The sequence below is a fragment of the Microtus pennsylvanicus genome, chromosome 15, assembly GCF_037038515.1.
Source record: "Microtus pennsylvanicus isolate mMicPen1 chromosome 15, mMicPen1.hap1, whole genome shotgun sequence".
Lineage (NCBI taxonomy): Eukaryota > Metazoa > Chordata > Mammalia > Rodentia > Cricetidae > Microtus > Microtus pennsylvanicus.
Window position 1 is genome coordinate 4,914,203 of NC_134593.1, and position 26,702 is coordinate 4,940,904.

The window sequence follows — 26,702 nt, forward strand, 5'->3', positions numbered from 1 at the left end:
GGGATGATTAGCTACTTGCTCTTTTGAGATAACAAGTTTTTCTTTTTAAAATAAGATATGCGAATTTCATTTTAAACAATGTTTCTATGAACAGACTATGCTTATGAGGGCTTGGAAACAGGGTTCGTGTCCCCAGAGTCCAGTCTTCCTATGCATGTCCTCATCTTCGCAGTTGACTTTACTGAGTTGACAAGGGACAGCCTACAAGAACCGTATGTTGCTGTGAAAACCACCCTGATGGCCTTTTGTCTTCAGTAACAGTTGGCAGAGGAGGTGGGGACCTGGGTGCAGCCTAGAGAGACTCTAGTTCATGGACTCATTGCTGCTCTCCACGGTGCTGTCAGGGATAGGGTGCCCATGCTGTGTGAGGTGGGAAGCTCATCTCACTGACTTGTTCCTTGGATGGTTTTCTGAGGCACAGAGCTGGAGCTGTCTTGGGGAGAGAATGTGGCTTTCATACAAGCCCTTTGAGAGGTTGAGATGTCCCAGAGCCCTCTCTCCTTCACTCATAAAAAGCTATCTTGTAGTCTGGGCCTAAAAACATGTTTTCACCCTTTTCAGTCCCCTGAGACCTCAGAGTCAACATCTAGCACGTTTTTGCTGGCTTAATTCCATTCAAGGGTGCCTGGCCTATGGGGAACCGATCTTTAAAGAAAGCATTTGGCTAGGGCCCCCTTGGATCCTGGGACCAGGAGGCCCAGACATGGCAATGTCTTCTTTTCTGGTTGGTTTGCAGTGAGTAGACACCATCTGTTGAATTTGAAAAAATCTCTTTCTATAAGGTGGTGAAAGGCTTGTGTGGAAGAGACACTGTTATCTTTCAAGCAAACTGTTCATGAGGTTGAAGCACTGTGTTCTTGGCTCAGCTTGTGTTTGCCCAATAGCCATGGGAGCCTCCCTAACCAGCAGTGCCTTCCGCCCCATGGCGACGTGCAAGCATACCGCGGCTGCGGCTCACCGTGTCTGCTCCCCCACATCTCCCCAGCAAAGAAAACCTCCATTTATAGGACCCACCACACAAATTCACTCCTCGGACTCTTAAAAACAAACAAGATCCTGAAGCCACAGGCTTCATGCGGGCTGTGTGGTTTTGTAAAATCTCAAACCGTGAATCAAAATAATTTTTAGAGACATAGTCAAGGCTCAGGCCTAAATGCTGTCACTGGCGGGAGAGAGACGGGGAAGGTTTCCTTAGATCTGGGAGGAGAGCTTAGAGGGGGAGAGGGACAGGGACAGGACACAGAGAGCGGTATTCATCTAGGGAGAATGTCTGCAACCTCAACTCTGTCTTGAAGGGCTGATTAGATGAGATAATTCAGGAAAGCAGAGCAGTGGTGGACAATAAAAGGGAGAACCCTTTACAGCCCTCATCTCTCTTAGCTTCCAACACTGCTCTTGTCTACATTGCTTAGCAACCTGCTTTCCTGCTTGCTCTCTCCTCACTTCTAGCCCCATTTGTTCACTCTTCCACAGATGGTAAACTCAACTGGAGTAGACTCTGTGACTCGTGTAGCTTGTATGTCTTCTCATGTAGGATATGAGTTCTTCACATGATGCGAGTGGGTACCACATACATCACTTTTGGTGATAGACCAAATTTTCAGGCTAGGGATTTTCTGAGTGTCAGGATCTAATTATCTTTTTTTCCTATGCCTCTCCAGCCTCAGCCATGTGTGGGTGAACATGTAGGTAGATAATGAAAAGCTAGAATTCACTGAAATTGAGATGCAGCTGAAGCCTATCTCAAGCCATGGTTAGCCTCAACTTCTTAGTGACTTTACATGCTGCTGTAACAAAAATGCCTGACCAGAGTGACTTAAGGGAGTGAGGGTTTATTTTGGAGTCCATCTCCAAAGAGATACAGCCCATTGTTGTAAGGAAGACAGGTGTCTGCAGCGTAAGGACCGCTGTCACATTGCACCTGTAGTCAGGAAGCAGGGCGTGAATAGTAAGTGTGGCCAAGCCACAGATGCCCTAGTGACATACTTCCTCTATGAAGTCTCTATCTCCTAAACCTTCCAGTTTCCACGGATAGTTCCACCTGCTGGACGCCAAGTGTTCAAAAACATGAGCCTCATTAAAGTAGCATCTGTCATTCGAGCTTAATTTTTGACCCTGTGTTACCTGATAACTATGTCTCAGTGTACAAGCAGTTACCTCTCAGAACAGAGGACCATGCCACAGTCGCGTTTGTATCCCAGAGACTTGCAAAGAAGAGGCCAAAAAGAGGTCACTAAATGCATCTTGTTTTGCAAGCTGGTGAGCACTTTGATGAAGGGCATGCTTATCAACACACAATCAGATGATGAACTTCAACTTCACTCCACCCTGTATTGTCCTCAGCTTCATAAAGGGCACGTGAAGGCTCAGGAGCTGTTTATTCTAGGGGATATAGAAAAATCCGGGAGCAGATTAAAAAGCAGAAGAACTGGAAACAACCCTGAGTTGCTAATTATGACAGGATTACACCCCAACATTCAAATTGTTTAGGGAAAGGTGGAGGCACGGGGTGACTTCTCATTTCTGAACCACAGCTATGTGTTGTTCAGTCTCACAGACAGTCATGCATAGTTGAGGCTGCACTGGATGGACACTCAAAGCTTCTAGATGTGGCTTGATCATTATGCAAGGCTTAAGCTAAACTATTTTACCTCCCTGGATGTTAGTTATCTTCTGTGATAGGTGGGTGGGGGGTTGGGAGATGGAAACTCTGAGGTTTTTCTGGAACTCAAACTCTGAGTACAAATATATGCATTCAATTGAATTTGCATGATGCTGAATTATCAAGTCTTTGTATATTAAATTGCACATTAATAGCAGTTTATAAATGAGAAACAGTTAATAAACACTACTTTGATGACTCTTAACATGGAAGAAAATATTCACAGAAACATGGCATAGGTAACATTTGTGTGGAAAATGGCGAAGAGCCTATGAATAGCTTTTAATTTCCATGCATGAGCTATTGCTGTGTATAGCACAGTTCTTGTAATTTAATTCTAGGTATGTAAATATATAGCATGAAATTCTACTGGATCATTAGATATCTATCTGTAAAATTTTTAATTGCAGTGTGATATTTAATTATTCAGATGTACTGGGCCATTTTTCATCATCTCTCTGTTGTTGGATGGTTATGTTGCTTAGGTTGTTATAAATAATACTATAAAGCCAAGCAGGCTGGCACATGCCTGCAGTTCCAGGCAGAGGCAGCAGGATTCTGAGCTCCAAGTTAGAGTGGATTGCATGGCAATATGTTATAACAAAAGATATACAAAAAGGTAACAGGTGGGGAGGGGTTAGGGAATGAGAGGTGGGAAGGGGAGAGAGACAGAGACAGAAAGACAGACACAGAGAGAGAGAGAAAAGAGAGAGAGAGAGAGAGAGAGAGAGAGAGAGAGAGAGAGAGAGAGAGAGAATCGGGAAAGTGCTTGTTAAGAAAGCATGAGGACCTGCCTTCAGTCCTTAGCACTCACATGACAAAGCCCGGGCAGAGTGGTTTGCACTTGTGACCCCCTTGCGGAGGCACAAAGTAGGCAACTTAATGGAATTGGGAAGCTGCATGTACCCATGCTAGGCCTTGTCACAACAAACAAGATGGACAGCTCAGGAGGAATGACATCTGAGGTTGATCTCTGGTCTCCACATGCACCTGCACACTCACACACAAGCGCGAAACACACACTTGCACCACTTGCGCAGACACACACACACCACATGCACACACACAAAAGCACAGTATTGATAATGATATTGATAATGAAGACGTAGTGAACTTCTTTGCACGCATGCCATGCATACATCTTTGATATTTGGTGTATCGATTATTAGGGCTGGAACAATCATTTTTAAGAATTTTAACAAGAATTAGTGTCTAGAAAGGTGATACCAACCTCGCTGTACCTCCAGTATTGTCTGTGTTCTAGAACCTTTCACAAAGGCCTGTGCAAACTTAAGACAACAATATGAGATTGTTTTGATTTGTGAAAATGTACCTGTGAGGGTAAAATGTTCTGCCACCCTTCCATTATTTATTAATTTTCTGTTCAAATTTAATTTTAAACATCTTTGAACTAGGAATTTAGCTTTTCTGTTTTGATTCATTGATGCTCTTGAGCCTAGGCTTGTTAGAGAGGCCATAGGTACTGATCAACTTTTGTTTGCCTTTTGATTTTTAAAGGTATAGGGTTTGGTTGTTGGCGTTTAAATCTGTAACCGAATGAGCACTGGCAGTTCACCTGATTGGACTGGTACAGTGGTTATTTCTAACATAGCCAACATGCAACCTAATGCATCTTTCCTTTTTCAAAAGATTAATTTTATTTTATGGGTGGGCATTTGCCTGCATATATGTCTGTGTGCAATGCCCGCAGAGGCCAGAAAAGGACATGAGATTCCCTAGATTGGAGGTCCAGTGAACCACATGTGAGCCACCATGTGGGTGCTGGGAACTGAACCTGGGTCCTCAGGAAGAGCAGTCAGTGTTCTTAACCAAGGAACCATCTCGCCAGCTCAGTGTGTCTTTCTTAATATCTCTCCAGGGTCTTCACATTCACAAGTGTGTTAAATATGTCCTAAAGCAAGTCAATGGCCAAATAAAGTGAGATAGAGGCAAAAAAAGAGGAAGGAAGGAAGGAAGGAAGGAAAGAAGGAAGGAAGGAAGGAAGGAAGGAAGGAAGGAAAGGAAGGAAACCAAAGCTTTTAGAATCTGCCTCTACTGCAGTCTGAATCACCAGGTACTCTCTAGGATTTCCTTTGTTTCTGACCTTCAAGACAGGGTCCTGTGTAGTACAGGCTGGCTGCAAACTCACTAGGCAACCAAGGAAGGTAGTGCAGGCTCGTGCTACAACTGTGTGCCCATGCCCAGCTCAGTTTGAACCACTTGTGAATTTGCCTAAAGTTGTCATTTTCCAGCTGACCTGTTGTCTTCCTGCTACAGGATATCGTTAAAAGCTTTTTCAGAGCCATTTGAATCTGGACACACTATGATTCATCTTCATTCCTTGTCAAATGTCTCCTGAAAAGCTGGTCTTACAGAATCCTCACCCTGTCCCCTACGCCCGGCCACAGTAACTGTGTGATAATACATGAAATACTGTGTTCTTAATAGGGTCCCTTTTATCAGCAAAAGGTTTGAACTATCAGAGTTAATTCAATTTCAACATGTTGCCTAGGTAAATAAAGTATCAAAGGCTATAAAACTATAATCCTGAAGAATGATATTAGAAAGCAGATAGTAGAGGTCACAAGTGATTACCTTTTAGTAGGTGGGTCCCTTGGAATCTAGTTCTGAGCTTCCAGGTGGCAAGAGCAAGGAGGTCAGCACAATGGGATATCAGTATGTTATCCATCATGTCCTAAGGCGAGCAAACATCATTTCCTCAGAGGCAGAGGACCAGAACCCCAGGTAGGTTAATGTGTAGCCTAGAGAGCCCGAGATTGGAGAATCTACCTGCTTACTTCTCCTTTCAAGTACCAGAACGTGACAGCCCTGTTCTCGGCTCTGACTCTTACTCATTCCCTGTGGCTTTCAGGCGCCATATTTGAAAGATACCTTAGTATTCTTAGAAGCGCCAAACTTACACATCTAGTTAGTTTTATTGGCTTTCTGAACTAGTTTTGGCTTTGGATCACTCTTCCTAGTAATGAATTTTATTTTATACATCATAAAGGATGTCCCACAGGACTTTATACTTGACCTTAATCCCATGTTCTGCACTGCCATTGCTGTTAATATACCCTACTTTATGAAGTATATAGCTTCTGATACCTCCTGTTTCTTATATGTGTGTTATATAGTAATTGATTCAGATTATCGTGTGTGTGTGTGTGTGTGTGTGTGTGTGTGTAGCTTTGTGACCTGAATGGCACAAAACCAGAAAAATTATAAAGCCAAACATATAGAATGATAAATGATGGTATATACTTTATTAAATATAGTAGTCTATCATCTATCTACCTATCCTTATCAATCATTTCTCTCAATTTATTACCTATCTGTCAATCCATACATTCATGAAGCAACTCAAACAGGATACAATGAGAGTCATATAGCAGCTAGAATACCCCTGTCAGACCTAGGTGACATGCTGGTGCTGGGCCCCTTGACTGAAACTTGACCAGTCACGTCACTGCTTCCCAGCCCCCTCTTTCTGTCCTCATTTCCTTTGGGTGAGCTCTGTACAGTCTGCCCTGTCCTTGTAGCTTTGGCCAGGGTCTCTGTGGGAAGTTCATTTTCTGACTTCTCTAATAGCCGCTGCATGCCAGGTGTACAAATAAAACAGTACCAAATTGTTATTCCTGCCGTCAGAGATAGCACTTAGACCCTTTAACCACTGCACTGGCCAATTAGAGCAGACACTGGCCTGTGGCTGCCCCGTGCTGGCCTCATGCTGTGGTTGCTGAGGATCAGTGACCTAGCTGCTAAATTATCAAGATTATGAAGGCCAGTGGAGGGACAGGTCTGAGAGGGTCAGCTAATAGGAAGGGTCTCAGAGGTGAGCCTGTCTACCAGATGGTAAGGAGATATTCAAATTTATTTTGTCCCAGGCATGGAATAGTTACCTGCACATGCTCTATGCTCTTTACTCTTTCTGCCCCAAACACTTCCCCACTGCTAAAGACAGGGATCCACACAAGGACTGCCCTCTCGTCACTGGCAGCTCGCCGCACTAGCCCCTGCCTGCTCCATGGCCGTCTCTGGGTTACTCTATTAGATTTGCAGCTCTTGGCTAAGCAGCCGCATAGGCTCGGGAGTTGGCTCTGAGTCGGCTCTGAGTCCGCTGTGAACCTGACAGCTATCCAGGGGAGTGGAAATCACACTGACATCCCTTCTTTAGCTGGGGGCTGGGCAGAATGAGTTCTGGGAAGACAAGGTCAAGTCCTTAAGATAAGGCAGTTGACCTGGGTGGTTGGTAGGTTTGGGGCATATGGGCTAGGCCCTTGGCATGTCCATAGCCTTTCCACTCTGGCTCCACCAATGCGGGTTTGGATGTTCAGATGAATGTGGTGTAGGGACAGGTAAAGGTGTGAGTGGAGGTGCTGCTTCCCAGCTTGATTTGAGAATATCATGATTCTGGTGCAGGATAAAGCCAGAGAAATGGTACTCGTCACATAGATCTATGGTGAGCTGTCCCCACTATGCATTGCCCTTTCTGGGCCAGGCACAAATGTCACTACCGGTTTAGACAGGCAGCTGAGAGAAGAGAGACCTAATCCTTGACAGAGCCTGTAAGCTGACAAGACACCAGGAGTTTGCAGAAGTGATCTCTGGTGACTTTTATGGTGTCGTGTTCTGCTGGTTATGTGCTGGCTGAGGGCAGTGGGGATGGGGGAGTGGGCGTCACTGTCTAGGTCAGACACCGCTTTCCCTGCCTCCTGCTCCTGGCCTTCTTATTACCATCCTCACAAGGACAAAATGAGGAGGCTGAGTTTGCATCCACTCAGTAACGAAGGAAAGCGCTGCCATACCCACAGCCCTGTGTCAGCCTCCAGCCGCGGGCCTAGCCTGAGCAGGACAAAGCTGCCTCTTTAGCGCCACTGTTTCTACAGGCTAATGAGGGCATTGTGAGGGCCACAGGCAATGATAGTGGGATATTAACTGTGACAGGAAGCTTGATCATAATTATCTTAACGAGGATAGGGTTAATTACAGTGGAAACTTAAAAGTTCCCTCTGTTTGACTCCACTAGAGCCAAACACATTTTGATGTTTTTGTCATATTGATGTGACTTTGGAGAAGGCACTAGGACTCTTCCCAAGACAACCACAAGCTCCCGAGCGAGCCTAGGGAGCAGGATGGCCAAGATGGTACCTATGGGTGTGGTCAAAGCAGCTTTCCCACTAGTGCAGGGAAGGATGCAGCCTGCATCCTGATCTGGAGGTTCTGATGAGCTTTGCAGAACAAACCCCCTGCCCTGGAGTGGTCCCACCTGGGTCCCCACGCCCTCAGTGGGGTGCCTCCATACTCTCTACTGGTTTCTCCCAGTGGAGTAAGAACTCCGTGACTCCCTCCGGCTTCCAGCCCACACCTCTCAGGCACTGTAGCTTCCACGCAGGGAATCACCCTGCGGTGACATCAACTATCCATGAGTCTCTCTCTCACTTTGGAGGGTGCATTTTGCAGTCTGCACGTTAGCTTAGACCACATTACCATCTTCCCTGTAAGCTACCAGTATCATCCCAGGAAAGCAAGTACTGTGCCCAGACTTCGACAACCTATTTTTTTTAACCTTGTCATTTTCTACAACGGTGAATCTGGTATGCAGGATATGAACACAAACATTATTGCAAGAAACTCCTTCCCGATCACTTCTTCTGGAAAGCAACAATAACAAGTCAAAGGAAAAATTTCAAAGTCAAAAGAGTAACCCTTTTCTGCTGGCTTCCAATGTGCCGTGGGAATGCCGCAAATTCTCTCCCTGGTGCCTCTCCTTCATGGCATTGGGAGCCTCCTGCCTCCAGTCCCTCAGCCCTCTACTTGGCAGAACCGACAGAAATGATGAGGACAGGACTTGATTTATCACCACCCTCCTGTATAGCACAGCTCTCCTTTTACTGAGCACCGATGACATTACAGGGAGAAGAAGGAATCTGGCAACCAGACGAGAGACAGGAGATTTGGGGGGACTCTTCGCTGAGCCCTCCCTCCCATACAGCCTGGGTTGTGGGGAGAGAGGCTGCCTTGGTGGGGCCTGTGCCCTTGTGGTGTACTGGCCTTGGCCTTGTCTTTCTTCATGCTCTGTCATTTTGTTTTCTGCTTCCTCAGAAACAGTCTGGGAAGGGAGCTTTTCTCTGCTTGCCTGTTGTCAGCTCTTTGCTGATTCTCATGATAAAAATACAATATTTGCATAACGTAACTTGGAACAGTATGTATCTGAATGTTGCCTTTGACCAGAGCCCATCTGACGCTGGTACGCTGGTGCACAAAGAACGTATTAGCTGCCCAGAAGGCTTCCTGATGAAGGGTGGGGTGGAGCTCCACCCCCCTGTGGCAAACAGAGACCTGGCCCTGAAGCCCTTGTGGTTAATGTTCTTGGCTCACTGACTCCCATGGAGAAAGGGGCTCATAACTCTTTTGGTAGAGAATTTGATTTTATATTCGGTACCTGATCCCCAGAATCCCAGCAACCAGACCTGGTGAAACATGCCCATAACTCCAATAGTGGGATGGTCTAAGCAGGAGGGTCAGAAGTTCAAGGTCATCCTTGGCTACATAAGGATGTGTGGGAACCAGATGCAAACAGACAAACAAAAACAACAAGAAACTAACAACAACAAAAGTAACAATAAGAGCAACAAACAGACAGGGACTTCAGAAAGCTAACAAATTCCCTGCACACTGGATTTGTTGATCCGCCCGCTCTCTCAGTCTCTCTCCCCACAGCTCAGATCACAGCTTCTGATAAGCCAATGGACCACAGGAGGAGGCAGCACCGACTGGGAACACAGTCAGTGTTTGGAGTGGAGGGGAGCATGAGGCAGTTTGGCACAAATGTCCCCCTAGTCTTCCTGAAATCCGCTGAGCTAGGAGACAGGCTTTCAGTACCCGGTTCAGGTCGCAAGCAGTCGGAGAAGCCGAAGCCAATCCCATAGCCCACTCCTAACCCCTCAAAAGGATGGAGGTTTTTATTTTTGTTCGTTTATTTCTTGTTGTTATTATTTTGCCTCCCAGAAGCCTATGAAATAGGATAATTCTTACACAGAAGTACACGCCTGTTTAGGGTTTTGTGTTGGCCCTGGCAGCTGATAGCAGCGCACGAAGGTCTGTTAGACACAGGACATGGAGACAGGCACGAGCTCTGGATCCAGTGGATTTAATGAGCATTCGCTTACATATCTCAAGGATAGGACCCCCACTCTCAGTCCCCCTCCCCTCGTTTTGTAGGCCTTCTATCAGAAAGCCCACCAGGGAGCCATGACACCTCGGGGAAAGCTCCCATGTCGCTGCCTGGGGTGCACCCAGCACACGCTCAAGGTGACAGGGTCTTAGTATTGCTGCAATTAGTAACAGCCAGTGCGCTGACTGGTTCCACCCTGATCTGCTGTACTTTATAGAGTAGCCAGGGACTGAATGTGTGTCGGGTCTTCCCTTCTTGGACTCCATGGCTCTGCCGGCTCTGCTGGTGCAAACTCAGCACATCTCCTGGGCCTGGCCGGTGAAGAAGCTGGGAGTCTGCGCGAGCCCTGGGACTTTCAGCTCGCTTTAATTAACATTTGTGTGTGCCTGGGCAAGCATTTGTTCACAACTGCCCCGTACTGTGCACCACCCCAGACATCACAGGAGTCCCTTAGTGAAGAGCTCATGTCAGACTATGCAGGTAAACAGGTCCACCTTTCCTTTCAGTCACAGCATTTTTGTCTTTGAACCTGATGCCTAATCCTTTTTATTTACTGCCTGAAAATCTACATTGCTATATTCCATGCTTAAAGAGATAACAAGTCCACGTTCCGTAAAGTAGAAGTTGAGACCCTGGGCTTTGAAGCAGGAGTTCTCCCAGGCTTCTGTCCTCACACAAAACCAAGACCAAGTAAAAAGAAATCCTGAAAGAAGAAAAAGCTTTCTGTTGGCCTGGAGTGATTATGTAATTCCTCCCTGTCGGGCAGCCATGGGATGCTAGGCAGGAGCAAATTCAGTGATTAGTTTTTTTAAAAAAAAAAATGGAGAAGGGGAAAAAGGAGCCTAGGGATGCAAGGATGCGAGGGAGAGAAAAGCCCCTTCCTGGCTGCTTCCCCGACAGAGGAGAACTGCGAAGAAACGATACTTGAAGTTATATTTATTATTGTAAGAGGGGTATGAGATTTCTAGGCAGGAATGATGGATGACAGCTTAAATTTGTGTCCAGGGAATGAAGGTGAACTGTGACAGAGTTATTTATCTTGGGAATGGAGGTTAGGGTCAGCCCAGGCTGGGTGCCTGAAGGCACAAGACATTGACAAATTTATCCTGCAGGCCGTATCTGAAGCCCTTTGTTTTGGATCCTGGCTTCTCAATAAGTGACCCTCATCCTTCATGTTGGCAATTCGTGAAGGATGCAGTGAGTGCCAGCGGGGGCCCCCTTCTCCCCCTCTGCCCCCACCCCGGCTCCCTGCTACTAATTCTTGTCATTCACTCCGCTGACAGGCACCAAGCCCAAACTATTCCCAGTTCTGAAAGGGAAGGTTAAAATATTTATTTCAGCTCATAATGGCCTCTCTGATTTACTGCAGGATCGTTTTCCCCCTTGCCTTTGTCATTGCAGGTCACTGGAAGGACTGAGCGCATTCAGAAGCCTGGAGGAACTCATCTTAGACAACAATCTACTCGGTGACGACCTCGTGTTGCCACGGTTACCCCACTTGCACACCTTAACCCTCAACAAGAACCAAATATCCTTTTTGGCACCCAGCATGCCAGGTCCCTACAGTACCCCTTGGCAGTCCAGCCCCAAAGGGGTCCCGTTCTGCCATCCCCAAACCCTTCTCCGCAAAAATACCTGCAAAATGTCAAATGAGTTTTATGTGTCAGCTAAATTAAAGTATGTGAAATACAGTTGGTGGGCAGACAAAGCGTTCTGTCTTCTGGTGCTCAAGACACTTCAGAGTAATTTATTATAGGTCATTCATAAATGAAATGCACCGTTATATCTTCCTGTTGCTCCATTTTAGTGTAGAGATCTAAGTTATGGCTGCGAGGAAATCTTTTTAATAGATAAAAATAGAGAAAGAAAATAATGTCACGGGTGCCTGGGAGGAAAAGCGGCTTCTGTTTGCCTGGGCTTGTGTGGGAGGGCGACCTCTGGTGGCCAGATATGGGTAATGCCACTAATCTTACTTAGTCCTTTAGGCTTCCAAAACAGTTTTGATGCAGGTTTGGGGAACAGTTCTGGAAATCAAGAAGGGAGAGAGAGCGCTTCACTCCTAGTGGTTACAGTCTTGGGCGTGGTGGCAGGCCTATGAGAGCCATGGTAGGTTATGGCCTCCTTTGAGTAGCTGAGTACCTGCCCATCCTGGCATGCGAATTTGGAGCTAACCACCCTGGGTTCTATAGTGAGGACACACTAGAAGACTTCTCTAACAGCACAGGGGCCATCATCCCTCTAGCTCTAGTGCTCTGGGTAACCAGGTACTGGGATACTAACTCCACTGGCAGGTGTTTCTGGATCCTTCCTGTGCACAGTTTTGCCTGGCAGGGTTCGCATTCCACAGATGTTTGTGGGATGAACAACACACTCATTTTCACTAGGTTCTCACTGACCACCATGGAAGCCATGCACTGTGCTGGGGACTTTAAGCACCCTACTTTTCATTCTTATGAGGACCAATGAGGAGTATATAGGTTTTCCATTTATCTAGTCTTAGAAACTGAGGTTCGGTATAAACTTGCAGTCAAACAACGGACAAGATAGAGACCTAGATTCAAGTTCAGCCCCAGTTGTATCCAGAGGGGTTTTTTTTTTTGTCTGTTTGTTTGTTTGGTTGGTTGGTTTGCTTCTGCTGCATAGCTTTGGACTTGGAGCCCGATTGCCTGGCTTATTGATGTCAATCACTTGTTCCCACTCAAACAATGAGTTAGAAACAGAGAACCAGCATTATCCCTCCTGGATATAAAGTAAAAACAGATTCATGTGTGAAGTTCAGCGTGCATGCTTATAACAGCATTTAAGAGGCTTTGCAAATTATTTATTAACCCCCATTGGTGCTTAAAGCCATAAGTTAATATTTTCTTTATTCTATAAAATACTGTCTCAGCCAGCTCTTGCTGCTGGGACAGAATGTTGTTGACACAAACAAGCATTTCTCACTCCTAGGCTGGTGACTGGGAGTCTGAGAACAGGATCCAGTGTGAGAGGAGTCTGGGTGATGAGTCCTCTACCTGTTCTTGCACTGGGGACACAGTGGGAACAGGGATGATGGGAGGGGGGAGAAACATTTTCGTCTGTTCTTATTAATAGATTAAGTCACCTTATGGTGGGCTATACCTTTAGGACTTAAGAACTCCTCAAAGGATTTGGAGTTGAAACACTTGAATTTTGAGAGTGGGCATCAACAATTAGTACTTCTCAAATATGTTTCTTATGACCTTTATCAGTGGACACTTCAGGAGAAGTAGAGGGTAAATTCACAGTCTGGGTCATAATGAAATTTAGTGGGATTTTCCCTCATGCATCCTTTCACCAACTGAGTTTCCAAGTCGCTGTTTGAAAGCATGCTGCGCTCTGTGTATTCCGTGTCTTCCTGGGCTGAGACAATCGGCTGGACCACATGCACAACTGGATAAAGGAGAGAAGGAGCATTAGACTGAGCTCTGGAGATACCATTCCTCCCTTGGACCTCAGCCCATGCCTTGGGCTGTCACCACAGGATCTTACAGGCCACAGACTTACTGTCATATGTCCTCTTGGCCATTTGTAGCCATGTGGCCTGGTATAAGTCATCTTCCTCATTTTTAAAGACATAAGCATGATCGGGTGATGGCTTTATTCTCGGCACCACTGAGATTGGTGGGTTTGGGATCCAGAGCGCTGGGAGACTGCCTTTTGTTAAGTGCATTTCCTATTCTGTGCCTTAACTTCCTTGAGCCATAGTGGCAATGCTAAGAGAGTAAGGGAATAGCCTGGGAAGTCACTGCTTGGCTGAAAACCCAATTACATAACTGTGCTTTTATGCAGCATCTTACCATCAGTAGGTACATACCCCACTAAGTGTTGTCTGCCTCAGGTTGCTACGTCCAGCTCAGGTTGCTATGCAATTTCTTTCCTCCCCATCTACCAGCAGCATGGCGAAAATCAGCTTCCCCATCCAGTTACAGTCTGCAAGGTGGGAAAAAGCAGACAACAGTGTGTGCCCTCCTCTTAGCCGAATACTCTGAGCCTGCCTCTTCAGATTAAAACTCCGTGCCGTGAAGTCCCCTCAGTCCTACACAAGGGTATTGCTGGTGCTGTCCCGTGAGAAGCTCCCCATGCAGGCTCTGCCAGCTAGCTCATGTAGCGTAATGATCCACTCCACAGAACAAGTGTCCTCCGCACTTCAGTCCTATGGGAATCAGAGCTCAGCTGGATGGCCCTTCTGATGGTCTTATTTTGTGTCACTCAGGCAGCCATGATTTTTTTTTTAACCAGTGATAGTCTAAAATAGCCTCACTCTTACGTGTGCAGTCAGTGCTGGCATTGGCTCAACCGCCTGTCTTTAATGGGCCGTATGCACCATAGTATTTGGAAGGATTATTCTAGGGCCCAGGCCCTGGTGACCAAGTGCTTGTGAAGTCCTACCCGTGATATGAAAGCAAGCCGCACAGCAAATGCAGAAGAAATGTGCATATGACCCAGGTGGGCATATAAAGAACAGGTCTTTTCTGTAGATATCTACACCAGCCTTGGCATCTCCTCTCTGTGAGATCTTACTTTATTTTCATGATAAAGCGTCTTATTGGCTTTCTCAACTCCTCTTTTCATCCAGCCCAGGCTCACCTGCCCAGGGATGGTATCACCCCTGATGTCAATTAGCAATTGATGGCGTCAACTCCTCCACTGAGATCCCGTCTCCTCTGGTATGCCTAAGTTCCTGTCAAGTTGACAAAAGTCACTATGACATCATCCTAGCAAAACCATTTAGTCATTTGACTAAAGCCACCATCTTCAGGGGCAGAATGTATTTCTTAGACTTTTATATTTTACTGTAATTCTAACCTCTTTCTATGATCTGGGAATTACTGACAAATAATCTCTTTGCTGTTGTTTGTTTGTTTGTTTGTTTGTTTTGAAAACTCAGAGATTGTGAGCTTCTGGAAAATTCATAGATTGCCACAGGCATGGCTTTATCTAGACCCCACTTAGGCTGCCTCTGAATCCCACCACACACCCCGCTCGATTCTGAAAGTCCAAAGAGAAGCAACCCTTTGCAAGAAGAGGGACTTCCATGTGAGAGGATCCAGCTGCCAATGTAGCAAGACCCTGCTCCCATCTGGGGCTTCTGGAATTTGGCTCACAGAGGAGATTCCAGGGTCCAGACTCTGTAGCATCTGGAAAATGTCTTTTTTAGTTCGCCAATGCATGCATCCATCCCCATCTCTACAGGTCCTCTTGCTCCCTTCCCCACGGCCTTTGTTCTATCATCTCTTGTTCAATGCGGATTCAGTCCTCAGTGCAGAGTCCTCCTGGGCTATCTCGGGTCATCTCTTACTCTCTCTCTTCTGCTGTGTATTCCCAGCACAGCTTTTCCTTGGATCCCTGTCGAGTGGCTAGGTAATTAAGCAGAGGCCATGGACTAGAATACCCACACCCACCCCTGCCTGTATTCTCAATCTCTCTTACCCACCAATCACACACGCTCTCCCTGGCTTGTCCTCCAGCAGCCTTGAGCTTCTGTGTTGATCTCCATCATGTGATCTCCGAATATTCAGCCCCAAGTAGGGAACCTGCTGAAAATTTGGGAGAGGATAGATGTTTAACCTTTGAACAATTACATTGTCTTCTCCTGCCCTTCCCTTTGAGAAGCTGGCTTTATTTGAACGTATACTTCATTTTCTTTCTATTTGTGTCACCACATCTGCTAAAGGGATGACTAGCTCGAATCAGAGTGCAAACAGGAAGAAAGATTAGAGCTCCATGTTATGAAGCTGGGATATGCAAGGAGACCGGTGTGTTACGTCACAAAACTGGACCTCCCATTTAGAAAGTATTCTGTATGCATGTGTGTCTGTGTGGGTATGCATATGTATCTATGTGTGAGTATGCATATGTGTCTATGTGTGGGTATGTGTGTTTATGTCTGTATGTGTATGTGTCTATGTGTAGGTATGTTTGTGTGTCTATGTGTGGGTATGCATGTGTGTCTATGTGTGGGTATGCATGTGTGTCTATGTGTGGGTATGCATGTGTGTCTATGTGTGGGTATGTATGTGTGTCTATGTGTGGGTATGTATGTGTGTCTATGTGTGGGTATGTATGTGTGTCTATGTGTGGGTATGTATGTGTGTCTATGTGTGGGTATGTATGTGTGTCTATGTGTGGGTATGTATGTGTGTCTATGTGTGGGTATGTATGTGTGTCTATGTGTGGGTATGCATGTGTGTCTATGTGTGTCTATGTGTGGGTATGTATGTGTGTCTATGTGTGGGTATGTATGTGTGTCTATGTGTGGGTATGCATGTGTGTCTATGTGTGTCTATGTGTGGGTATGCATTGTGTCTATGTGTGGGTATGCATTGTGTCTATGTGTGGGTATGTATGTGTGTCTATGTGTGGGTATGCATGTGTGTCTATGTGTGTCTATGTGTGGGTATGCATTGTGTCTATGTGTGGGTATGCATTGTGTCTATGTGTGTCTATGTGTGGGTATGTATGTGTGTTTATGTGTGGGTATGTATGTGTGTCTATGTGTGGGTATGTACATGTAAGCACAGGTGACAATGCAGAGCAGCAAAGAGTCTTAGGTCACCTGAAGCTGGAATTATGGGTGAGTGTGAGCTACCAGAAGTCTGTGCTGGGAACTGAACTCCCATCTCTTACAAGAGTAGCATGCCGTTTCTCTAGCCCCTGAATCTCTCTTTTAACAGCAGGTTCTTATCATCTTGAGAAAGCATGTTTTCTTTTTCAGGGCCCTTGGTTTCTTATAAATACATACATACTTTCAAGTGTCCGTGGGTAGCAGAAGCAGGATGATCTATGGGAAGCCACTCTGTTAACACCCACAGATGTTTGTTGCTTCCTGGTGCATCTAACTCAAATTTCTTGGGACATTAAGATAAAACCACAGTGCTTTGAAAACACAAGCCTAAACTGAAATATTTGAGACAGATAGCAGAACTGGATGGCGATGTATGATCTTCCCCCAAAACATACTAAACTCTTCATTCCTCAGTCTTTTGATTTCACCCTTTGTGCTAGAAATTGAGTAATTTATCTTCCTAGGAATGACTGACACTTGAATATAGTCTCTTTCATTTACTGGCTGTGTGACCCTTAACCTCATTTTTCTTAGATTTTGTTTTGGCATGATAATATTTCAGATACATATATGCATGCAGGGGTGCAAATAAATCATTATACTATGTGCTTAGCCTTCAAAGGTCTGACATTAGGATTTACCATGGTTAACATTCCCCAGTGGTTGTAAGACCTTTCCCTTGACCTGGAGATGAGTCCAAAGGTGAGGAAGTTCTACTCTCGGCTGGGAAATCACTCTGGCTCCTGTGCAATGGGACCTGCATGCCAGCCAGGAGGCTCCTCACTTCCCATCATCTTGAAGTTTGTAAGGAAGACACCACCGTGGTCTTGACTCTCCATATAGAACCACTCCTGCCAAGCCTTGCCCCAACAGCTGGGCTCTACAATGACAACTTACTGTAGATACCAGCAAAACAAATTTTCCTGAATGCCAGTCCTTTGGAGAAGCCTTGATGAGGGAAACCAAAGTTGTTCCGAGAGTCCAGCTGGGGAGAGTTGTCATAGTACCAGGAAGCTTGAAGCAATGCTGCCCTTCCAAGCACCTCCCGGGTCATTTCATTGCCATGGTCTTGGTTAGCTGGACACCCTAGAGTTTCTGCCACTCGTTGTCTTGTTTTAATTTTACAACTGACTTAAGAAGGTCCATCTCCGCTCACAATCAGGCAGGATGGAGCTATGTTTGTTCTTGTTAACCCAGGAGATAGAGGAGTCAATGAAAACTGACTCCTCCTCTGGTGGCAGAATCAAGAAAGATGGAGGGCTGGTACAGAACATACTGCAGGCGGTGCTGTGGTTGTGGGTAACTGCTTGCGCACCCTGATTTGTCATTTAGTAGGGTGCTGGGAAGGTTTAGAACAGAGGAATTTCCACCATACCACATGAAAGAGACTCCTAGAGATGCACCAGGTTCGTTGGCAGGGAGAGCTGAAGCACTGTAGAGTCTGAAGATGCTTTTGCCCAGATTGTCCATGATCAGGACATTTAAAGGGATCTGCCCTTCCAGGTCTTCCAGCCAAGGAAAGATGCAGTTTTTCTAGAGTGTAGAGCTTAGATAGCAAAAATGATCCCTCTCAACAAAACAAAGGTTATATAACATAAAATTATGCATGAGAAGGCTGTTAATGGACTAGAGGAATGGCCCAGTGTCAGAACACTTGCCTGCCATGGCAAGGCCCTGAGTTGGATCCTTAACAATGCAAAACTAAGATAATATGGAGAACAAGTATGAGAATAAAAACAATATTCAGTTGGAATGAAAATATATCAAAGCAAATTTAAAAAATTAAGTTGACAAGTATCAAAAATGTTAAATTAACTAGAAAGGACAGAAATCTTTTTATACTAGATATGCCCATTTCAAAACCTTGTTTCTTACAAATTTCTTTATAGTTTCATAACATAATGATATTTGAGATGTTTTCTGTAGAGAGCTAGAATGACAATTCCATCTTTTAGCATGATTGACTGAAAATTGATTTTTGTTTTTAGGAGTTGAAACATATTTGTGCTATGATTTAGATGGGCGCTTTATATTATAAGAGTTCACAATGCTCCCCAAAGGTGTAGCCTACAAAGTGATGCTTCTGGAAGGTGGTGGAACCTCAGACACTGTGAGCTCTTCTTACGTTGCCCTGTTTTTGTCATAGTGATAGGAGACTGACTCCCATAGCCTAGCCTGTCACATATGCCTCCTACTTCCTGCTAAGCCTTTTGTTTTTTCCCCCGAACATGATCCTTAACCTTTGGCACATTACCGAATTGGAGCACCTCCTCGATCAACTGGCTAAAGCGACACCAGCCCTGGAGTACCTCAGCCTGCTGGGAAATGTGGCATGTCCCAATGAGCTGGTCAGTTTGGAGAAGGATGAGGAAGACTATAAGAGATACAGGTGAGTGTTCATATGGTGGCAGAAGGGAACAGGAGCCTCTGGGCACTGATAGTGTGGGTTGCAGAGTCAATGTTTGTAAGTACCCATGGACATCCGGAGATTGTGTTAATGTTTGTAAGTACCCACAGACATCCGGAGATTGTGTTAATGTTTGTAAGTACCCATGGACATCCGGAGATTGTGTTAATGTTTGTAAGTACCCACAGACATCCGGAGATTGTGTTAATGTTTGTAAGTACCCACGGACATCCGGAGATTGTGTTAATGTTTGTAAGTACCCACGGACATCCGGAGATTGTGTTAATGTTTGTAAGTACCCACAGACATCCAGAGATTGTGTTAATGTTTGTAAGTACCCACAGACATCCGGAGATTGTGTTAAACTGTTGTCTTTAATGGACAGAGTCATTTTCTTTCTTTGTTGGGTTTATGGGAGCTGAGATCAGGGACTGAGAAATAGTTCTCATGGGCTAGTTCATATGCATTTTAGGTTTTACAAGTTACAAGCTCTTGGGAAACAGCCCAGAAAGGTTGGGAAAAGAGGACAATAGTTTGAGAAGGACTTGTCCTACTGTGCTTTATGTAAAAATCTGATGACCTACAAAGAAATGTAGCAGGAATAATCATTGTGTATCAGGGCAAAATTGTAACACTGAAAGTCATTATGGATTTGGAAAAAGAATTTTAAAAAAGGAAGAAAAAGCCCAACCCAGAGACATAAGTAACGTAAAGTGGGGATTCAGGTGCACTTCTGTAAAGAAGAACTTTTTACTTAAGTTCATTTCAAAGTTTCATGATTAATTTTGTAGACCTTTGAGTATATTCTTATACTGACTCAGAACAAATAAGAATCCTGCTTGAAAGAAAAATTGTTCTTGAAGGTCTTTCTCCACTAGAGAAATTTCCAACCATGGTATGCTATTCTAGATTTGAGTGTGACTTTTGATAGGAGAAATCCAGTTGCCATCTGGCCAGAACACATTGCTCATTTCTCACTTTGAGTTGTTTAATTGCTTAGAAGTTTAATTGATTTCTATAACTTTGTTTTCAACTTTTAATTATGAAGTTGTCTGATACAAGATGTGTGAAGGGGTCACTTTAAACACAGTACCTTCTTTTACCACCGTTTTTTAGAATTGCATTGGTCTTTTTACTATAATTCTCAGTACATATTAATTGTCACATTAATGAGATTCTTTGTTATATTTTCATATATACTATATATCTACTGTTCTTTAATAGTATCATACTCTCATGACTTTCTTTGTACCGAACATCTCCTGGCTCCCTCCTGTCCACTTCCCTTTCTGCTGTGGTATCACCACTACTTGAGATTGTATTTTTGTTGTTTTATTTAATCCTAGATTCCACATGTAAGATAAAGCACATGAGACTTCTTTACTCTATGTAATACCCTTTAGTTCTATACATTTTCTTGCAGACAACATGATTTTGTTCTTCACTATGGCTAAATTCTCTGTAAATATATGTTCTTTATCCTTTCATCTTTTAGTAGGTACCTAGATTTATTCCATATCTTGGAGGAAATTTTAAAATGTATCTTGGAAGGTCAAATCCAAAATAGTTTATCTAATAAGTATGTTTCATAAACCATTGTTTGAAAAGTTCTTCTTTACTTTCTGATGTTTTTCTTTATGTTTTTGTTCCATTCATTATATATATATATATATATATATATATATATATATATATACATATATTGCATATATATAAATGTGCATGTGTATTATCTACATCTATGTGTGTATACTCACATTCACATATATATTCATGCAACCAAACATAGTATGTGAATACAAGCATAGAGAAGTTGTTTTCTTCTCTTAGAAGGGGGAGAGCAAGTGGGAGGAATTTTCTGTTTCTGCCTTGTTCTGTTTGGTCTCAGATATAGGGCTTTGAGGGGTATAAATGAGGAGAAGAGCAAATTCTTCATTGTTGATTTTGGAACTGGTCAGGTTGACAAAGAATACTAAGCTCCACCGTACAAGCAGTGAGAATAGAAAGCCTAATATGGAGTTCCATTTTTGACAGAAAGACCTCTAAAGCTGGGGTGACTGTCTAGGTCAGAGGTTCTTAATGACTCTGTGTCAGCCCAGAGTCTGTGAATCTTCTGGCAGCAAATCCATGTTGGGTTTACCATCTCACCATGTTGCGCACCCACATACACATCCCTCTCACTGCTGTAGACTTGCCCACATTGAGAGAACAGTTCTCAGGGAGTAAGGCGGAGGTCCTTGTCTTCTGAAGCCCAGTACAAACCTAAAGTCATATTTAACATGGAGAACTGGCTGGGGACTATACGGGAGATGTTTGGAATTACTTGCTCTGCTTAGAACTGTGTATTTCTAGGTTGTCATGGGGATCTTTGAGTCCCATGCGGTCCACTGCCCTTTTGGTACCAGATCAGTTAGCAAGCCACTGCTCTCATCCAGACTCACTCCAAGTCTCAGTCATTCGGCACAGCTTTCGCAGAGGTTTTCTTTCTGTAAGAGCAATCCTTCTTAGGGATTCACCTGGGCAGTCTCCTAAGCATGTCCTCCCACCCCAGGTCTGTGTTGCTAGCAGGACGTGAGAGATGTAGCCGGGAAGGCTGTTTGTTAGTGTATTTATGACAGTGTTGCCAGGAGGGACTGGATTCTAGAGCTTGCACACAGCCCAAATCACATCTAGCCACAATTGCCTTTGAAACCCCATAAGTCATCTGCACAGTGACTGCTGGCTCCTCACACTTGAAGAAAAGGCATCAACCAGGAACCATAGAGACAGCAATGCTCTCCTACTCAGTTACACCTTCACTGCATCGTGAGGGGAAATGCTAACGTCCTCTAACGTGCTTAAATCTTTTATTCATTTTTTTATTGTTGGCTTGATAAGTTGTCAGCCCTGCATTTGGAAGAAGGGGGTGCAGGCCAGATGCAGCTCAGCTCTATGGTCTTTTGGTAGCCCCACTTTCCTTAGCCTAGGAGGTGATTCATTTACCCCTGAGAAACTGTAGGGTTTCCCAATATGACTTTCGAAATCAGAGTTCCTGTGGCATATGCATTTATACCAAGCGGTGTGGCTGCCTTCCCCAAATTGGGTAAGCACTTTTCCTGCCCGCCATCCACCAAGTGTGAGGTCCACCTTCTTTCTGCCATTCCCGAGATCATCCTAGTGGAGCCCCTGTGTGAATTTATACGACCTTTTTGCTAGGAAATGACTTAACAGTGAGTGATGTTTCTACAGTTTACTGGTTTTCACTTTAAGTATGTTTTCTGACAATGCTTCTTCTATTAATCATGCAAGCAGTAGAGGGAGCCTTAAAGGAGTGCATTCAGAAGCAAGAACCTGTGGCTCATTTAGAGCTGTTGAAAAAATTTTCCAATTGATTGGCATCCTCTGTGGTCATGTGATGTAATATTTATGTCACCCAGCCGTCCATCAAAACAAGTATGCCTTGTTTCATTCTCAGGGGAGATGTTGATTTCAAAGATTTTGGTTCAGTTTTTGTTTGTGTTGTGGCCAAGAACCAGACCTGGGGTGGGGAGTGACTAGATTTCTGCATCTTGTGCTGTCTCTTCCATCTTTTCCTCCCCACGCCCCAGTGCCCACCCTTTTGGTTTCTTCTTAACCTCTGTGTGGCCATTTGGCTTTTCTTGTCATGTATTCCCACAACAAAACAGGCTCACATTCCTCTGTGAACACAGACATACTACTGTGTGCTTGGACAGAGCCCTGGACTTCCTGGGGTAGGAGTGTAACCATGTCTGGGGTTCCCTTTGCCTTTTGCCACTGCTTATGGCAGAGACATGGCGATGGTCACCTTATCACAGGACTTTAAAGTCACTTATATTCCCTGTGTTGACACAGTGCTGCCATTATGGGATGAGTGTTGAATGGACATGAACTTAGGCCTCTTGCAGATTTTGATACCATCAAAAATCAAAATAATAAGTCAGGGGTGGGAGACCTGGAGCTCAGAATAGTTTGTCTTTTCTGGTCATTCTTCAAGGGACTAGGAGATGGACAGATTTCCCTGTAGACAGACAAAGAGTGTGCCATGACCACATGATAATAGACGGTGAAATTCCAAGATGGCCAGCTTCTTCCTCATACTCCTGACCTCTGAGAAAAGTCTGTCAGCTTACAAACAAAGACTTTTATCCCACCACATGGCTCTCAGCCTATGGGCAAGTTCAAGCCTTGTCAGGATATGCTCACCCCTAAGGTATGGACCTATCAACCTTCCTGCCTTTGTTCAAACCAACCAACTGGGAACTTGGTGAGAATGACCCCCTTCACAGACCCTTAAAGCCATGAGTCCTCAAGGAGATCCTAGGCTGTTTCCTGAGTTCCTCTGCCCTGTCTTTTTCCCAGTGTGCCTGCTGTATTTATGTCTCTTCCCCCTGATAAAAGTCTATCTCCCACTGCGCCTTCTGTCTGCTCCTGCTCGCTGTGTGTAAGATTCCTCTGCCTCTCTCTGTCTCACTCCAGGTATTTCCTGCCTTCTAATTCTTTACCTGGCAGAGAAAACAAACCCCATCAAGACCCCTAGATGGTATCACTTTCTTGACTTTTTTTTTCTTTTTCTTCGGGAAGATTGATGGCTGAAAGTCAACAGAGAATAAATGCTGAATGTCACCTTTCAAATAAGAAATCTGGGCTCTCAGGCTTGGGGCTGTTCTTTTGCATCACGCTCTGGTATGCATTTTCTTCCAATTTCTGTTCCTTTAGGGACACAAACACCCCCAAGTGGGTCTCTCTATATTCCTTAAAACTTTAAGTTATTTAAAATACATGCCTTTTCTTTGTTCCCTGGTAGGCAGCAGCCCTGAGGCCTGCCCACTGTCTGTAGCACCCCACCAAAAGAAAGGTGGGAGGGACCCTCCGATGGCATCTGGGGCCACCTTGGGCTACCACCCATGGCTGTTTCCCACTAAATGGGAGCTGTAAAACCTGTGGCTTATATAACCCAGCTAGCATTCCCCAGCTAATCTGCAATCTTGGCTTTGATGATCACAAGAAAGCAAAGGTCATGACATAGAGATCAAAGGGACAGAAGCCCACACAGTAATTGCTGGTTCCCCTCCATACAGAGCCTTGGACAGTCCTGTGGGTGTATTGTTTGCACAGAAACTTCAAACATGCTGTTGGTGACCTGTGAGCCAAATCAGCTGGCCTTTTCCAGTCAGCAGGCCAATTCATTAATGCTGTAGGTGAGCTCACCTCGGCTCATTAGCGTGAGATCATTGTTGTCTCTCAGAGCATCTGGAGCTGCCCTGCTCAGTGTTTGTTCATCAGTCTTGGTCTTCATTGGTGGTTTCTGGCTGTCTTCCTCTCCCTGGATTTAGGAGGGAGTAGTTATGCAAGGCAATTGGGCAAACTGGTATGTCAGGAAGGGACCTAACAGAGGCATTTATTGTCAGTCAGCTTTGAGCACAGAATCCAAGCAAAGTAGTGTTTTAAGAAGGCCGAGGTCCATTTTCATGCCTCAGAGAGGGAAACTGAGGCTCATAAGGGCAGCTCAAACTTCCAGACATGAGCCCTCTTTACTCTGCCCTGCAAATTCCCTCCTCCAACTTTTCATCGTGATGACCGCTCTTCTTTACATGTCTCCCCTTAATCTTTAAGAGCTCTGGACTGTCAAAGAAGCTGCATGCAAACCTTGGTGGTTTCTCTTACTACTCAAACACCTTCAGTAGCTGACCAGCACTCTTGACCAGCGTGAGATAAGCAGTATTATTAAATGGAGTGACGTCATCCAATTGACAGCAAAGTTGCCTTGTTGTGTTGGAAACCTTGCTCCATTCTGTTAAGCTGAACAGCGAGAGGGCATCCATGACTGCCTGCAGGGCACCAGGCAGAACTCCTGGTTAATGGGAGTAAAAAGGTGCCAGGAAATAACATGAAGAAGCATTGAATGCCATACACGCCTTGGAGAAACCACCCAGCACTCTGTGTCTCAGTTCTCCTGAGAACCTGTGAGAGTCTTGAACTATTTTGGTGAAAGAAATATGGCTGCCAACCCCACTAGCAGATCCTAGAGACTCATGGGATCCATCTGTGGTTCATGCTATTACTGGGGAGCAGACAATTGTTCTGGAGCAGACAGGTCAAGAGAAGCCTTTCTCTTCTCTTTGACATCTAAGCAAATAATAACAACAACAACAATAATAAAAAATAGTAATAATAAGAATGCCATTGATATCAGAGAAAAAAGATTGATTTTTCAATAATAACAAAAGGATGGAGTTGTTCCTTCCTCCTTCCAGTTTCAGCTTTGTCATTAAAGGATCCTTGAAGAAAATCTACCATTTTACATGAGTAGAGAGGGACCATGATAATCTCTGGGTGGTGGCCTCTCATTTTCAGGAAATCTGTCTCCACATGGGGACAAGTGGGGATTTAAGTACCTTTGCTGGATTTCCTACCATTCTGATAACATCCCCTTCCATATCACAGCCAACAGGACCTCCCGGCTTACCACCTCTAGGCCTGGGTTTTCCCTCCAGCCACCTTGAGAAGGTCAGAAAAATTGGAGTTGCCCTCTGCAGCTAGGGATGTGAGGCTTGAGGTAGACTGATCTCTTCTCATTAAGCACTGCCCCGGCTTAACAAGCAGTTTTATAAATCTGAAGCTGTCTCCGGGTGTCACCGGATTTATGGACAAGGGGGCTCTGCCATAAAGTGGTTTATGATGGCTGCCTTCTGTGTTATTAGTAGCTGTCTCTTCCTTCAACCATTGCTGTTTGATAATAGCCTTAAAACACCCAGAATTACTTACCTGCAAGTCCCATTCCCGATAGCCCCTGTTGACAGTCTGAATAAGTTTACTGGCCTTTTGTTGTTCTTTTCCTTCAAAACAAACTGATTGGACCATCAATAGCTCCCGTGAGCCGACAGAGGGATGTCATCTGCACTAGCCCTTGTGATTGCAGGTTATCTGGGGGAGTTAACCTCCCTGCATTGTTAGCTGAGATGTTTTATGTACTAAGCAACTTTAGGATACGGCTGTGATAACCCCAGTAACTAAGTCATACATCACGGTAAGGAGATTTGGGTGTAACAAATAACCCTGGATTAAATTTACAAGGGTGGAATTGATATTGTAAAAGCCTTTGTTCTGTGGCTTCGGCAATCTGCGCCTGTGTTTTTATGGCAAACTTGTATTATACTCAGGATTGAAGCTGCAGCTTGTGACACTTTGACACGACCTAGAACAAAGGGAAATAGATCTCCTAAGACCAGCACAGGACAGGCAGGCTGGACGCCCACCAGCTTATCACTTGGCAGGACTGCTGCAGCCTATTTTAAGTCATCAGGGGGCAGGAGGACCTGGGGAATGTGACTGTTAGCTGGGCTTTGTGTAGCACAGGTAGACTGTTGGCTGAACTGGGAAGGAGACTCCTGGCTGCCTCATTGCGCTCATAATTTCCCAACTATTAGTCCTTGTGGTGTTGTTTTCACGAGGACATTGGTTCTCAGCAGGACGCCAGCAGAGGCAGCATCACCTGGGAACTTATTAGAAACATAAATTCCAGGCCTCTGTCCAGCTCGCCTCAGTAAGAAGCTCTAGGGCTGGGGCCTGCGTCTGTGCTTTAACAAGCCCGTGGGTCACGAGGATGCCTGCTAAAGTCAAGAACCACTGTGCTAGAAGGTAAACGCTATGCTAGAACGCAGGTCAGATCGAGAGCAGAAGTTGTTTTCTGTGTTTCCTTGCCTTCTCAGCACCCTGCTTAGCCCCTTCATTTAACTGAAGCTTAAATCTTCAGTTTTGTTTCTGTGTCTCTGTGTATGTGTGAGTATTTGCTACATGTGGATGAGTACCCACTGAGGTGCGCTTGAGGGTGTCAGGTCGTCTAGAACTACAGTCACAGTTGTTAGGAGCC

At 44.9% G+C, this 26,702-nt stretch overlaps 1 protein-coding gene across 2 annotated transcripts in view; it reads left to right on the forward strand.

Moving 5' to 3' along the window:
* Lrmda (leucine rich melanocyte differentiation associated) overlaps positions 1-26,702 on the forward strand; it is a 1,010,011-nt gene that overhangs the window by 548,083 nt on the left and 435,226 nt on the right. For both annotated transcript variants that reach the window (XM_075949023.1, XM_075949024.1), the window contains exons 3-4: positions 11,241-11,372; positions 18,680-18,814. In XM_075949023.1, coding sequence (XP_075805138.1) covers positions 11,241-11,372; positions 18,680-18,814 — 267 coding nt within the window. The remainder of the gene's footprint in view (positions 1-11,240; positions 11,373-18,679; positions 18,815-26,702) is intronic.